General features: G+C 36.9%; 3 protein-coding genes and 1 pseudogene across 7 annotated transcripts; 2 read left to right on the plus strand and 2 right to left on the minus strand.

The window, feature by feature from the left end:
* Window positions 1–59: 59 nt before the first annotated feature.
* Window positions 60–2,759, plus strand: AT3G23060 (RING/U-box superfamily protein). 2 transcript variants are annotated; one of them, NM_113206.5, is made up of 7 exons: window positions 60–397; window positions 788–887; window positions 966–1,380; window positions 1,465–1,967; window positions 2,055–2,105; window positions 2,194–2,266; window positions 2,346–2,759. In NM_113206.5, exons 1-7 carry the CDS (start codon window positions 292–294, stop codon window positions 2,538–2,540), a joined length of 1,443 nt encoding a protein of 480 aa, NP_188946.2. In that variant the 5' UTR covers window positions 60–291; the 3' UTR covers window positions 2,541–2,759. The 2 variants fall into 2 exon arrangements, with proteins under 2 accessions (NP_188946.2, NP_001327765.1); NM_001338611.1 differs by having other exon boundaries at window positions 1,465–1,935; window positions 2,032–2,105.
* Window positions 2,760–2,816: 57 nt separating this feature from the next.
* CFM3A (CRM family member 3A) lies at window positions 2,817–6,843 on the plus strand. Its single transcript, NM_113207.4, has 9 exons — window positions 2,817–3,826; window positions 3,996–4,473; window positions 4,557–4,687; window positions 4,981–5,337; window positions 5,450–5,606; window positions 5,694–5,986; window positions 6,065–6,124; window positions 6,257–6,346; window positions 6,443–6,843. Exons 1-9 carry the CDS (start codon window positions 2,972–2,974, stop codon window positions 6,665–6,667), a joined length of 2,646 nt encoding a protein of 881 aa, NP_188947.2. The 5' UTR covers window positions 2,817–2,971; the 3' UTR covers window positions 6,668–6,843.
* On the minus strand, window positions 6,711–8,753 carry AT3G23080 (Polyketide cyclase/dehydrase and lipid transport superfamily protein; the record flags this gene model as incomplete). 3 transcript variants are annotated; one of them, NM_001035667.1, is made up of 6 exons in its annotated part: window positions 8,718–8,753; window positions 8,283–8,532; window positions 8,040–8,205; window positions 7,792–7,968; window positions 7,649–7,732; window positions 6,711–7,545 (listed from the first exon to the last, which is right to left on the minus strand). In NM_001035667.1, the coding sequence occupies exons 2-6, from the start codon at window positions 8,510–8,512 to the stop codon at window positions 7,036–7,038; spliced, it is 1,167 nt and encodes a 388-aa protein (NP_001030744.1). In that variant the 5' UTR covers window positions 8,513–8,532; window positions 8,718–8,753. The 3 variants fall into 3 exon arrangements, with proteins under 3 accessions (NP_001030744.1, NP_566722.1, NP_001325639.1); NM_113208.3 differs by lacking the exon at window positions 8,718–8,753 and having other exon boundaries at window positions 6,811–7,545; window positions 8,283–8,694; NM_001338612.1 differs by lacking the exon at window positions 8,718–8,753 and having other exon boundaries at window positions 7,036–7,545.
* Window positions 8,754–9,187: 434 nt separating this feature from the next.
* Window positions 9,188–10,579, minus strand: AT3G23085 (annotated as a pseudogene; the record flags this gene model as incomplete). The annotated part of the gene is made up of 1 exon: window positions 9,188–10,579.
* Window positions 10,580–13,700: the final 3,121 nt, after the last annotated feature.

The raw sequence follows: 13,700 nt of genomic DNA on the forward strand, positions 1-13,700 counted from the left end.
AACCAACCCTCTCTAAAAATACTTAAAAGCAAACTCTTCCAAAATCAAAACCTCTTCTTACACAGATTTTTTTTTTCTCTGAGAGAGACAGAGAGAGCGAAACTTGAGAGACCAAAATCCAATCTTTTCAACAATCGATTCTCTCTGAGAAAACCAACAATAAAGCTAGACACTTTTTTTTGTGGGTTTGTCTTCTTCTTCGTTCATGCACCATGTTGTGTTACGTGAACGAAGAAGCTATATAATCAATAAATCTTATCGATTTGTTGAGTTTGGGAATCGGAGAGAAAGATGTTAACAAAGGTGCTTAGTAAGGAGGTTAAGCCATGCCTTGCTTGTCCAATCTGCACTAATCCGTTTAAGGATGCCACCACAATCTCCGAGTGTCTCCACACCTGTAAGTGTAACCCTTCGATTGTTTTTTCCTTTATCTTTGTGATTTAGATTCTGATTTTTTGTTTGTGACTATCTCTCTGTTTATTGGTTATATTAATTAGTGTAGACTAGAGATTATATCAGATTGATTCTGAAACTTGGAAGTTGAAACCGATGTTTTGTTTAGCTTTTTGGTGTTGTTGTGTGTGTTTCAACATGTATCTGTGTAAATATTAAGGTAAGCAGATAAGGACTGTTTTTTTTTGTAAGTGGATGATTCAGTGTCTGTTTATGTCTTTGTGATTTCAAAGTTGCTGTTTCTTTAGCTTGTTATGTTTCTAGTCCTGGCTTTAAGTATTGGTATATCTTGTGTCTTTATATGAATTGGGACTTGTGGAATTTGTGGTAACAGTTTGCAGGAGCTGCATTCGTAACAAGTTCATAAATGAGAGAGTGAACGCTTGTCCAGTCTGCAACGTTAACCTCGGTGTTTTTCCTCTAGAGAAACTTCGGTATGAACTTGTTTGATTCTTAGCATTTGCATCTATCTTTATGCTTTTATGTGATTTGAGGTATCTATATAAGTGCAGGTCGGATTGCACTTGGCAGGATTTGAAGCTGAAAATCTACCGAGCAATGATGGAAAGCTTAAAGAAGGCAGGACCTAAAACTGTTGCAGCGTCTGTGAAATCTTCGAAAAAGAAGAGAAAATCTCGAACTTCACTGCGGGTCTCTTCATCTAGAGTATCATCCTCACCTGATACTCCATTGGAACCAGCCAATGTGGTTGTGGAACCACCTAATGTGGTTGTGGAGGAGAAACATAGGGAGACCGTTCTAGCTCTTCAAAGCACTAGAAAACCGATAATCACGTTCCAGAAACGTGGGAGAAAAGCTTCACTCCCGAAGAAGATTGATTCGAAACCAGAACCCGAACTGCCTCCTAAGGAGCCTAAAATTAAGAATCTATTTGACCTGAACAACGAACCTGAAGACAATGGATTGGTAAGTATGTATATGAGTCTTTGTATAACTATTGTTCTCCTTTGTTAACTATCTGTTTGCAACTAATGTGTTTATGCATCTTAGGACGAAGCTGAAGGATCAACTTTTCAGGAAGTCGTACCAAAGGAGAAAGATCTTTGTAAACCTATTTTCTCTCTCTCTGTCACTCTAAACATCAACGATACTCCTCCTGATATCGTTGAGCCTGAGATAAGTTCGGATGACGACACAGAGGAATCTGTTGAACCTATTCAGAACAAGTGTGTTGTGAATAGAGAAACAAAGGAAGTTCCTGTTCAAGTGAATCAAAACAGTCTCCTTATTAGCTCTGATAGGGATAGAGAGGACAACTCTGGTCAGAAACTGAAGACCAATGGTGCTGCTACCTCCAGATCAAGGAAGAAGAAAGGTAAGAAACCGGTGGAAAAGAGCTATTCTTTGAGACCCCGAATAGGCAGGAGGACGGTTAATCCAGCAGCTGGTACTACTACACCAGAAGCTCCGGTTTCCGTGGAAGAGGAGATGAAAGTTGAAGAAGGACGTAACAACAATCCAGTTTGGTTTTCACTAAAGCCTTCCAAGACTCAGTAAAACTTTTTTTCTATCTTCTTTTTTCATGTCTTTAACTTATGATTCTGTTTATATTTGAAGGACTCGGTTTCTTCGGTTTTCAGGAACATTGAAATGCTACTTCCACCGATCACCGCTTGCTGCATAAGAGTAAAGTAAGTACTAATTAAATTTCAACTATAATCTCTGTTGTTGTTGTAGAATGTGTGATATTGATTCTTTGATTTGTTTTTATGTTCACAGAGATAGCAACATGACTGTCTCATATCTCAAGAAGTATCTAATGGTGAAGCTCGGTCTCGAAAGCGAAGACCAAGTAAACTAACTCTTCTCTCTATCTATGTCTCACTCTCTCTTGTCTTTTAACTCTAATATTTTTTGATGTTCTTTTGCAGGTGGAGATATGGTTAAGGGATGAGCCAGTGTGTTCGTCACTGACACTACATAACTTGGTGGATTGGTGGGTCCAAACAACTCCATTGCCTGAGCGACAAAGCGCGATGGTCGGAAGCTCCGCTGCTGAATTCATCATGGATCTCTATTACAGCTTCAAATCTGACGCCTCTGACTCTGGCTCTGCCTCTGAATAATTCTTCTCAGAACTTCAAACTTTACTCTTCTTCTAAACTCATTTCTTGCAGAATAAGTTTCTTTTGAAAGACTTCTAGTTTTAGCATCTTTCTTTATTTAATAATTGCTGAGACCTAAATATGGAAAACTCTTTATTTATTTGATTTGCTTGCTTTTTGAGGACTCAAACGGTATCGTTTTGTACTAATTAAATAGAAGCTCATTTTAGCTAGCTTGAGTTATATTTGATAAGATGCGCCGGTTTTGTGCTCTGTTTGGTTTAAGGTAGGGTTAACGAAAGATCTGTATCCAAACAGTCTTCTTTTTTGCCCGCCATGGATAAACACAGAGCCAGGAGCTTAGTGACGAACTAAAGGTGAAATTTTTATTGAAAGTTTCAATTTTTATATGGATTGGATTACAGAAACATTTCTATGTGAATAAACCAACAATGGCGATGAAGCCCAGTCTCCATTTTTGCCCAACTACTGTCACGAAGAAGTTTGTCTACTCGTTTCAAAGCTCCTTCTGCTTCCGTTTCTTAAGGTATAGTTCATCAATTTCACTTGGGTCTTGTAAAGGTGTTACCTTTAGTTCGAGAAATGATCAAATTGCATCGAGGAGGTTTAGCTTTAGTAGGGATTGTAATAATGGTGTGTGGCTAGAGAATTGGAATAGAATTCAGAAACGTAATCAACCTAAACCTCCAAAGGTAGTTGTGAATTATCGAAAAGAAGGGAGATTTTCTGGGTCGGAGATTGTGAGTGGTGATGATAATAGAAGTAGAGATGGTGATGGTAGTACTATGGAGAAGATAGTGGAGAAATTGAAGAAATATGGATATATGGAGGAGGTTCAGAATAAGGAGATTGAACAAGAGAGAAGGATTGAGAAAGGATCTGTGGAGGATATATTCTATGTTGAAGAAGGGAAGTTACCGAATACTAGAGGTGGATTCACTGAGGAATCGTTACTTGGTGGAGAGAATGTCATTGGAAGTAATGGAGATGTTGGTTTTCCTTGGGAGAAGATGAGTGCTAAGGAGAAGAAGGAGTTGGAAGCTGAGTGGACCGCAAAGAAGGAGAATAGATACTCGTTGGCGGAAATGACTCTTCCGGAATCAGAGCTAAGGAGGTTGAGGAATTTGACGTTTAGAACAGCGAGCAAGATGAGGATTCGAGGTGGAGGTGTGACTCAGGTGGCAGTGGATGCTATTAAGGAGAAGTGGAAAAGCGCAGAGATTGTGAGATTGAAGATTGAAGGAGCAAGCGCGCTTAACATGAGAAAGATGCATGAGATATTAGAGGTTTGCTTCTTATGACCCCCCAATAACTCTATTTGGTTTCATAAGGCTTGTCTTTCGGCTGCAAAGATCAGAAACACACAATTTAAGTCCAATGTTCAATATGAAAGCGTAGGCATAAACTTTTGTTAGATCTTGTTAAAATGTTCTTTTCTTTTCCTCTATATGGCAGAAAAAAACTGGTGGTTTAGTGATTTGGAGGTCCGGGACTTCCATCTCTTTGTACAGAGGTGTCAGTTATGAGCTTCCATCAGGAAAATGGAACAAGCAAAGAAGAGAGGAGACGCCACCTGAAGCTGTAATAGAGAACCATGACGAAACTACAACTATGGTGGATAAAAGTGATGAAAAAGTTCATCTTCCTCAATTAGAGCAGGAGACAACTAGTGTGGAAAAGAAAGACCAGACATCTCCAGTAGTAGAATATGAAGATGAACTTGATGAACTGTTAGATGATCTTGGTCCTAGGTTCATGGACTGGCCGGGAGATAATCCATTACCTGTAGATGCTGATTTGCTTCCAGGCGCCATTCCTGATTATGAACCGCCTTTCAGGGTACTTCCTTATGGAGTAAGATCATCTCTGGGACCAAAGGAGGCAACAGCTTTGAGAAGACTTGCCAGATCTATTCCTCCACACTTTGCTTTAGGTATGAGATTTCTAACTTTTTTTTGTAACTCTTTGGGAGTCTGAAAGAGTCTTTGAAGAGCAGAAGTTTCTTTTGATTTCCAGGTCGAAGTAGGCAGCTCCAAGGCTTGGCGACAGCAATGGTCAGGTTATGGGAAAAGAGTATGCTTGCAAAGATTGCTATTAAACGTGGCGTGCAATCAACTACCAGTGAGAGAATGGCTGAAGATCTCAAGGTAATAAGGACTCTTGATTGGTTAATGTTGAAATACCTTTTGTGTATCCTTGTAATCCTTATAGGCAATTTTATGTTGTCTTCCTGATTGGAGAGAAAATTCTATTATCCTCGATTTCTGTTAATTTGATCATGTCATGGAACGGTTATAGAATGTCTATCTATACTATTTTCTCAACTTTTAGTCTTTAAGCATCTCTTGTTCTGTCCTGTGTATACATTTATGCTCCTTTTGTCTTTTATCTGGGGTTGTAGCTGTATATTTGATATCATGTTTTTGGTAAGTAATTGCAGAAATTGACAGGAGGTATAATGCTCTCTAGGAATAAAGACTTCTTGGTTTTCTACAGAGGAAAGAATTTTTTATCAAGAGAAGTAGCTGACGCATTGGTGGAGCAGGAGAGGTTTGTAAGGACTTTGCAAGACGAAGAAGAGCAGGCACGTTTAAGAGGTTCATCGGCTCTGATTGTCCCAAGTACTGAACCTGCTAATAAACTTGTTTCTGCTGGTACTCTTGGTGAAACTCTTGATGCGACTGGTAAGTGGGGAAAGAATCTGGACGATGATGATCATTCAGACGAAGTGAAACAAGAGGTTGAGATATTGAGACATGAGAATCTTGTCAGGAAACTGGAAAGGAAACTTGCTTTTGTGAGTTCTGGACTTTCCTCTTGTTTCTTTTCTTCTACCTGTGAGTTAGATTCACATATCATGTGTTAATGAGTTGTTCTTTAAATTAATGGGATTAGTTCTTCTGCTTTAGGCTGAGAGAAAGCTGTTGAAAGCCGAACGTGGTTTGGCTAAGGTGGAAGTGTGTCTTAAGCCCGCAGAGCAGAGAGAAGATCCAGAAAGCATAACTGATGAAGAGAGATTTATGTTCCGCAAGCTTGGCTTGAAAATGAAAGCTTTCTTACTTCTAGGTAAAATTATCAATAACAGATGAGTGTAGTGGAGTGTGTTCTATAAATGCTCAGACTCTTAAAACAAACCTGAAAATGTTGCTTCAGGTAGGCGAGGAGTGTTTGATGGTACAGTGGAGAACATGCACTTGCATTGGAAATACAGAGAGTTGGTCAAAATTATTGTGAAGGCTAAAACTTTTGACGGTGTAAAGAAAGTGGCATTAGCCCTTGAAGCCGAGAGTGGTGGTATCCTGGTTTCTATTGACAAGGTTACCAAAGGATATGCCATTATCGTGTACAGAGGACAAGACTATAAGCGTCCTACCATGTTGAGACCGAAAAATCTTTTGACAAAGAGGAAGGCTTTAGCGCGTTCCATTGAGCTCCAAAGACGCGAGGTTCATTGATATAAAATCATCATTTGCTATCTTATTTGAAACTCATTAGCTGATCTGTATTCCGTTTGCATCAAACAGGGTCTTCTGAAGCACATTTCTACGATGCAGGCGAAAGCAAAACAGCTGAGAGCTGAAATTGTAATGGACCTAACTCATTTTTACATTGGCTTTTGTCTAATTATACTGTATCATGCATTCACTGATTAAGCAAAGAATGTAGTTTGTTCAGCAATGGTAGACTAACTCGAGAACCTGCATTCATTGTATCAGGAACAAATGGAGAAGGTAACAGACAAGGGTGATGAAGAGTTATACAACAAGCTTGATATGGCTTATGCTTCTAGCGATGAGGAGACAGACGTAAGCACTTCAAATCACTGTTTTTTTTTTTAAATGGTTTTCAGTCATCATAGAATCTGTGTTTAAGGTCTCACATGGCTTGGTGCTATTCTGTAGGAAGAAGATGATGATGATGCATTTCCAGAGACGTATGCAGAAGGAGAAGATGGTGAAGAAGGTGAGATTCTAGCAGGGGAACTATCTGAAACAGAGGATAAAGATTTGGATTCAAATGAATCGGAAACCGGATTTGGTGATGATTCTGTACTTTTCGCAGAGGATCTTCATACGAAATCAGAAGATTTACCAAACAAGAAAGTTCGTCTGCAGCATCAGAGCTAATTGACGATAAGCGTAAGAACAATAGATGAGCATTGCAACTTTAGCTTTAAGCTTTTAGTAAAATTGTAAAGTAGATCTTTAAATGATTTCTCCAGATGAATACACCTCCATGGAAAGAAAATTAAACGCTAGATTGTATCTTTACTAAAACCGTCTCCAGAATCTTAAACCGTATTACAAGAAATATTCGACCAAATGTTTGCCCTTGCTTCAAAACTACTCTGCATGGTTTGCTTTCGAAACCACTATGCTCATTTCAGTGCAGTTACAAGAAAACACAATCCATATCAGTAATATAGTGTTTCTGTGTTGGTCTAAGAATTCTCCAGGGAAACAGATAAGATAATGAAACTCTCAGGCAAAAGATCTCACCTACGAGCAAGTCTCTGTCCAGCTCCAACCATTAACGCCTTACCTATAGCACTAGAATGAAGCCCACAAGCCAAAGCTACTCCTCCTACAACGATCCATTTCCAGTCTACACCGAACTGATCATTTTGTTTCCTCGCATTCTCTACTGCTCGTCCTCTCTCTTCGTCCTCTGCCCCAGATGTTTCCACCAAATCCATGTTCAGCTTTGTGGTGATACTTGCCATCTGCGCACTCCGTGAGAGCGACGTCCCAGGTTTTCTAGCGCTTTGGTACGCCCTTAAGCCAGAGTTTAGCTTCTTTACAGCTCCCCACATGCCATGACGGACTCCTAACTTTGCTACATCTTTTGGGATTCCCATGTCTTCGTAGTGAACAAGAGAGACTTCACAAGCTGTCATTTGCCCATCACCTTTTCTTGATTCAACTGCATTGATAATCCAACTTGAGAAATAAAGTTCGACTCGCCTCGGCTTATCACGCTTTGATAAAGCTTTATACGGTACTCCCTACAAACATTAATATAGGCCAAAACAGTATATCAAACCAGCATTCTGCTATTCCTAACTACTAAAAGATTTGATCCATAAGGAAGTAAAAGCAAGATCATACCTTAGTCACAGCATAATATTTTCTTCCAGATTCCCATATTCTCCTACCAATGATGTATTCCCGGTCACTACAGAAGAATGGGAACTGCAGACAAAAGAAATTAGTAACATGTTCATGAATCACGAAGGAAAGCAGAAAAATACCTTTTTAATCCAATGAACAATGGTAGTTCCTGTCTTAGGATCTTCCTCTAAAGTTTTGAAGTAAGCAAGCATAGTATCCCATTTAGGTCGAAACTCATCGTCCCAGAAGAAATCCCTAACAATGTCTGGTGTTACATCCTCAAAAACAGTTCGACTACGATAAACAACAGGACCTATCTGACAACCAACATAACCACCTTTCAGGAACTAAGTCATATAAAGTTAGAGTCTTTAAAACTTAGATTTACCTCAGGCTCATGACGCCAAGCTTGATAGCTCATATTCGGAGTAGACTTATCCATCATAGATTGCCACTCAAAACTAGCATTTCCAGCTTCAAGCAGATGCAACAAATGCTCTAAATCCTTCTCTGTCACAACATCTTTCTCTTTCTCTGTAACTTTATCACTAGCTCTGCATTAATCAGAAGCTAACATCACTAACTCAACAAGAACAGAGTCAAACATAATTCATTTCTTTTTTTGACTAACCGTGAAAATGCTTCTTCTTCGACCGGTTTAGAGGAACCGTTATTAACCGAGGATTTATTGGAGGTTGAACAAACGGAAAAAGCAGAGAGAGCGGTGAAAGCAAGCCAAATACGACGAGCACCAAATCCAGGAGGAACAGTACATAGAAACCGAAGCTTAGAACGGAAACCTAAATAAACCAAGCTAGTCCATCTAGGACGCCAAGACCAACCGATCAGAAGCCCGATCATAACAGTGACCCAAATCGGAACTGCACATAGCAAAACGTCGACGAATGTCTCTGTAACAGAAGGTTTATTGAAGAAATCCATGAAAATATCCATAACTATAGCCCTAAGATAATTTCAGATTGCTCTGTTTCGCCGGTTACATTGAACGGAAGCGATCCAAAAGAGAGAATAAAAAAATGATTAATGTGGTATATTGCTGCTGTACCGAAAAGACGTTGGCGGGTAGTGATAGGGACAGTAGTGATGACGTGGCTTTAGTCGTTAAACTTATATAACCAAATCTCACGCTTCATTTTTTTAGGCGTTTATTGTGGATAAGATAAGATAAGATAAGATTAAGTGTACTGACATAGTGATTTTTTTTAATCTCTACTCTTCATTATTTTAACAGCGCTTAAAGATGTTGTGGTGGATAAAAAATCCCAGCCTGACCTGAATTCAAAATAAACCCGTCCACCAAAAACCCAACTTTAGAAAACCTAAATGGGTTTTTGATTAGTGGATAAAGCACGAAAAAAACCCGATTGTTCTGATACTATTCGTGGGTATCCAACTTGATTTCTGTCTTTTTTGTTTAGTGTTTATGTTTAACTACTAATATACTATACTATTATATATATTTTATATCTATATTTTGCTTATAAACTAAGCTGGTATGTAAATATATCATGTAAACTACCCGTGGGTACCCAATTTGATTTCTGTCTTATCCACTCTAAGATCACCACAAACTGCATAGTCTTTCAAAAGACGCTCAATTTTCCACACTTGCAGAAAATACACGTTAGCAGTAGGATACTTGACACCTGAAAAGTAAGTAGTGATAGTACTAAACGGCTTTAGAAGGTCACAAATCCTCTCTCCACGATCCCACTCATTCTCAGAAGTCAATGACTTGTAGTTTCTGTCACACTCTTTCAAGCTAGCAAATGCTTTACGAAACTTTAAGGCTCTAGCAAGCATGTCATAAGTCGAATTCCAACGTGTAGGGACGTCTAAAGACAATCCAGCACCACTCCTAATCCCTACACTCTCAACACATGCTGCAAATGCATCTTTCCTAGACTCAGATGCTTTGACAAATCTGACACTCTCTCTAATATTTTCCAAAAGCTCAGTAGCTATTGATAATCCTTCTTGCACAATAAGATTCAACACATGAGCACAGCATCTAACATGAAAAAACTTCCCATCACACAACAATCCATTACCGCTAATCATCTGAAGGCGATGCTTAAGGATACTTTGCATACTATCATTATTCCTAGCATTATCCAAAGTCAAAGAGAATATCTTTTTTTCTAAACCCCATTCCTTCAAACAACTAAGAATCTTATTAGCTAATTCTTCACCAGTATGTGGAGGTTTCATATCACAAAACGCTAGAATCTTATTATTCAACCTCCACTCATCATCAACATAATGGGCGGTCAAACAGATATACCCTGTGACAATGCCACGAGCTGTCCACAAATCCGCAGTACAACAAACTCTTCCTCTGAATTGTTCAAAAAACTTTTTCAGCTTTCCTTTTTCCAATTCATACCTCTTAAACACATCATTTCCAGCAGTTTGTCTACAGATGGGCTGACAATTCGGATTCAAGTATTTATCTCTAGCTCTAACTTTTTCATACTCAACATACCGAAATGGCAAATCGTGGTACACAATAATCTCACTAACCATCTCACGATCTACTTTGTGATCATACACAATTTTTTCACTAAGCACTTGAGGTCTCTTTTGACAAATCTGTAAATGACGTTTCAAAGCGGATGTTCCCTGACTATTTTCAATGATTAACTTCTTATCATAATGAATGCAACGACCTCTCTGTTTCCCATCTTCTTCTAATTCTAAGATGGGTCTAAACTCTTTCCAAACATCAGACTTTAAGCGTTTGTTAGAGTTATATACCGTTGTAGCCGCTTGAGTAGATTGTGTTGCACTTTGAGTTGCTTCTCCTTGAGTTTCAGCCTCCTCATTCATTGCCAAATACTCATTCTCAGCCTCCAAATGTGCCAATGTTTCTCTAGTTTGTGAATCCATTCTACAAAAAAACCTCATGAACTTTAATTAGAGAATAAACTTGACCATCAATGAACAATAATTAAATCATATAAGTAACAAATTCTGATTAAGAGCAAGTAACGTATTTAAATACTTAAAAAAAGCAATGTTGGAAATTCCCAAATGGGTTTCAGATTTTCAAAGAAAACACAAGATCATGACCTCTATAGAAAAACTCTCATGACGTTACTTGATAATGTTTATTTAAATTCTCTCCTTTTCTAGAAGTGTATAGCACTACTATGTGTCTCTCGTGAATGTTTTTTCACCGAATTGTTTCGTTTAAAAAAAGAATGAAAGATACACTTATCACCAAGTCTAAAAATTAGATTATTCATGAGATTCGTCATATTCTAAAGCTAGGAGAAAAACACAAAATCAAAGGAGAGAAAGGACATCTAATATCAAGTGAAACTAGAGTTTGATTTTTCAAGGAGATGACGAGAGACTTACGGCGGTGACTCCGGCGGTGACTCCGGCGGTGTAGACGGCGGTGACTCCGGCGGTGACTCTCACGGTGACTCCGACGGAGAGAAGAGGAGAGAAGAGAGAGAGACTGTTGTGGTGGTGGCAGAATTTTGGGGAAGAAAAGGAATTTAGGGTTTCTCAATAGAATTGGCAATTGGGCTATTGTGCCTTTAATATACTAAAATAATAAGTTAAAACTTACGGGTATCCATAACCCAGTAGGGTAAAACCCGTGTAAGACTTTAACGAAATAGGACCTGCCCGTTTAAAACCCACGTTTTATTTTATACAAAAAGTAGATCAATTGGTTTGAAATTTTAGATGGGTTTCGGGTACTCAGTGGGTTTTAACCCATCATTAACATCACTAACAGCGCTTAATTAATTAAAATAACGTGTCGAGTATTAAAAAATATCAAAAATTAATATTGTATATATTAATAAATATTGTGTTAGTTTTTATATTAGTTTAATTTAATATTATTTTTCTTTAGAATAAATGGAGTAATCTGTTGTGTTATTTTGTATAAATTAGGACACATTCACTAACTTCTCATTTATCGGGAAATCATCCATAAAATGATATAGAGACTGTGTCCAAAAAAACAAAAAAAAAAACAAAAAATGATATAAAGACTACACAAAAATAAATTTAGTTCCAAAAAAATGACACAAAATCCTCTAACTAATCCTAGAATTAGCAATCACTCTAATACTAAAATTAACATCTACTAAGTTCATTCGAGAAAATCTAAATTATCATGCCGTGTCAGCTATGTACTTGATGAAATCCTTAATATTATAGTACCAAATTTCAATTTCAATCAACATGCTTTAGCTATTATCAATTATGTGACGACATAAGGACTTAAAGTTGTAAATATGCACATTTTTTGAACTTTTTGTTTACAAAAGATTTGTCTATGTTAATTAATAATTTTTTTATTGAATTGATTTGGTTCAAGAGAAAAATGGTTATAAGAACTTAATTCCATCAACAACACAAATCTCAACATCAATCTTCGATATCTCGGATTCATGAATAAAGATTTGTCTATGTTTATTAATAATTTCTTATTGAATTGATTTGGTTCAAGAGAAAAATGGTTATAGAACTTAATCTCATCAACGACACAAATCTCAACATCAATCTTCGATATCTCGGATTCAGGAATAAAGATTTTGTCAACTTTGCTTAACTCTTCGACTGGTTTGAAAACAGCTATCGTGCTGTAAAATGTAAAGCAACTTCATTTTAAGAAAAGAACAAATGAGAAAGTGAGGTTCAAATCAAAGTCATACTTATTCTTCATCTATGGCATTCAATTCTTCATAAATTTTACAAGAGCATATCAAATGTTACATGATGGTAAGATGCTTGTTATGTTTTTTTGGTGTTGACCTTAAAAGCCTACCATTAGCTCACAATTTATCTATTTTTCTTCTTAAAATTTAGATCAGTTTATATTTATTTTTTCTCTTGAGCTTGATTTTTTTTCCACTACCATAAATTCTTCTCTTTTGTGTCTTTATCAACTTTTTTTTTAATCAATTTTTATCAAAGCTAATTATGTGTATATATGTTTAAAAGCTGAAAGATACATATTTCTGTACTGAATATCTTATTTTATATATCAAGTTTAATATATTTTTACCAATCACAAAATGATATTTTGTTTGATTTGTACGGTTAACAATTCATTATTCATGTAGTTACTTATAATTTTGTTTATATCTATTCAAAAATATCTAAGCACTAAACGATATTTTTCTATGATAATTATTATAAAATAATTTAAAATATAAATTTTTATTTTTTAAAATATTCTTGACCCGGCTCTGGTTCACGTGCAGCTGTGTAGGAGAAGGGTTGATATGAACTCGAGAAACACGTGGATTTGGACAGTGACTTTAATCTGCGATAGTAGTACAAGATTTTTATGTCTGGTGTTGGAATTGGATTAGATTCTTCGAGATCTGTTTAGAACCTCAAGCCACTGACGTTGCGCCACATATTATTCTACGGGCCTTTTTGGCCCATTAATATTAGGCCCATTAATATTAGGCCCACTCCATTACGAAATCTCGATTGTCCGAGAAACTGACTATTGGCCCCATAAGAATTCGTCTATTTTAATCGACCTTGTTAAGAGACAAAATCGACTATGACTTTGGACAAACCGACAACAACGAAATCTTTTTTTTTCTTGTCAACTAAATCTTTTTCTGTTTCGTATTTTTAAAGTTTGTAAAGTTGGAGCAAGTTGTAACATATTGATAATATAATCAAACAACTAAATGATTAAGGAATAACCAGTTCATTTGATCCACCAACTTCTCACCAATAATGACAGCTTTCATCAAACAACCTCCTTTTTGAAAATAAACTATTGTGATTAGAGCCGTGACAAAATCTTTGTATAAAATAAGGCAATGGTCTTGACTTTTGGACCCCATCCATTACGAACAAAATCAGGGACCCAACATTTATTCTAATTAGTGATATGAATAAAGGTTTTGACATTGTATTGATTATTTTGAAAAGAATATGAGTTAAGTTGTTTTTTTGTTCATTTGGTTCATTTTATAATAATCTATCGTGTGGTGATATTTTTATATAATGAAAAGAGCCACAAATTTTTTAAACCGCT

The sequence above is a fragment of the Arabidopsis thaliana genome, chromosome 3 (assembly GCF_000001735.4).
Source record: "Arabidopsis thaliana chromosome 3, partial sequence".
NCBI lineage: Eukaryota > Viridiplantae > Streptophyta > Magnoliopsida > Brassicales > Brassicaceae > Arabidopsis > Arabidopsis thaliana.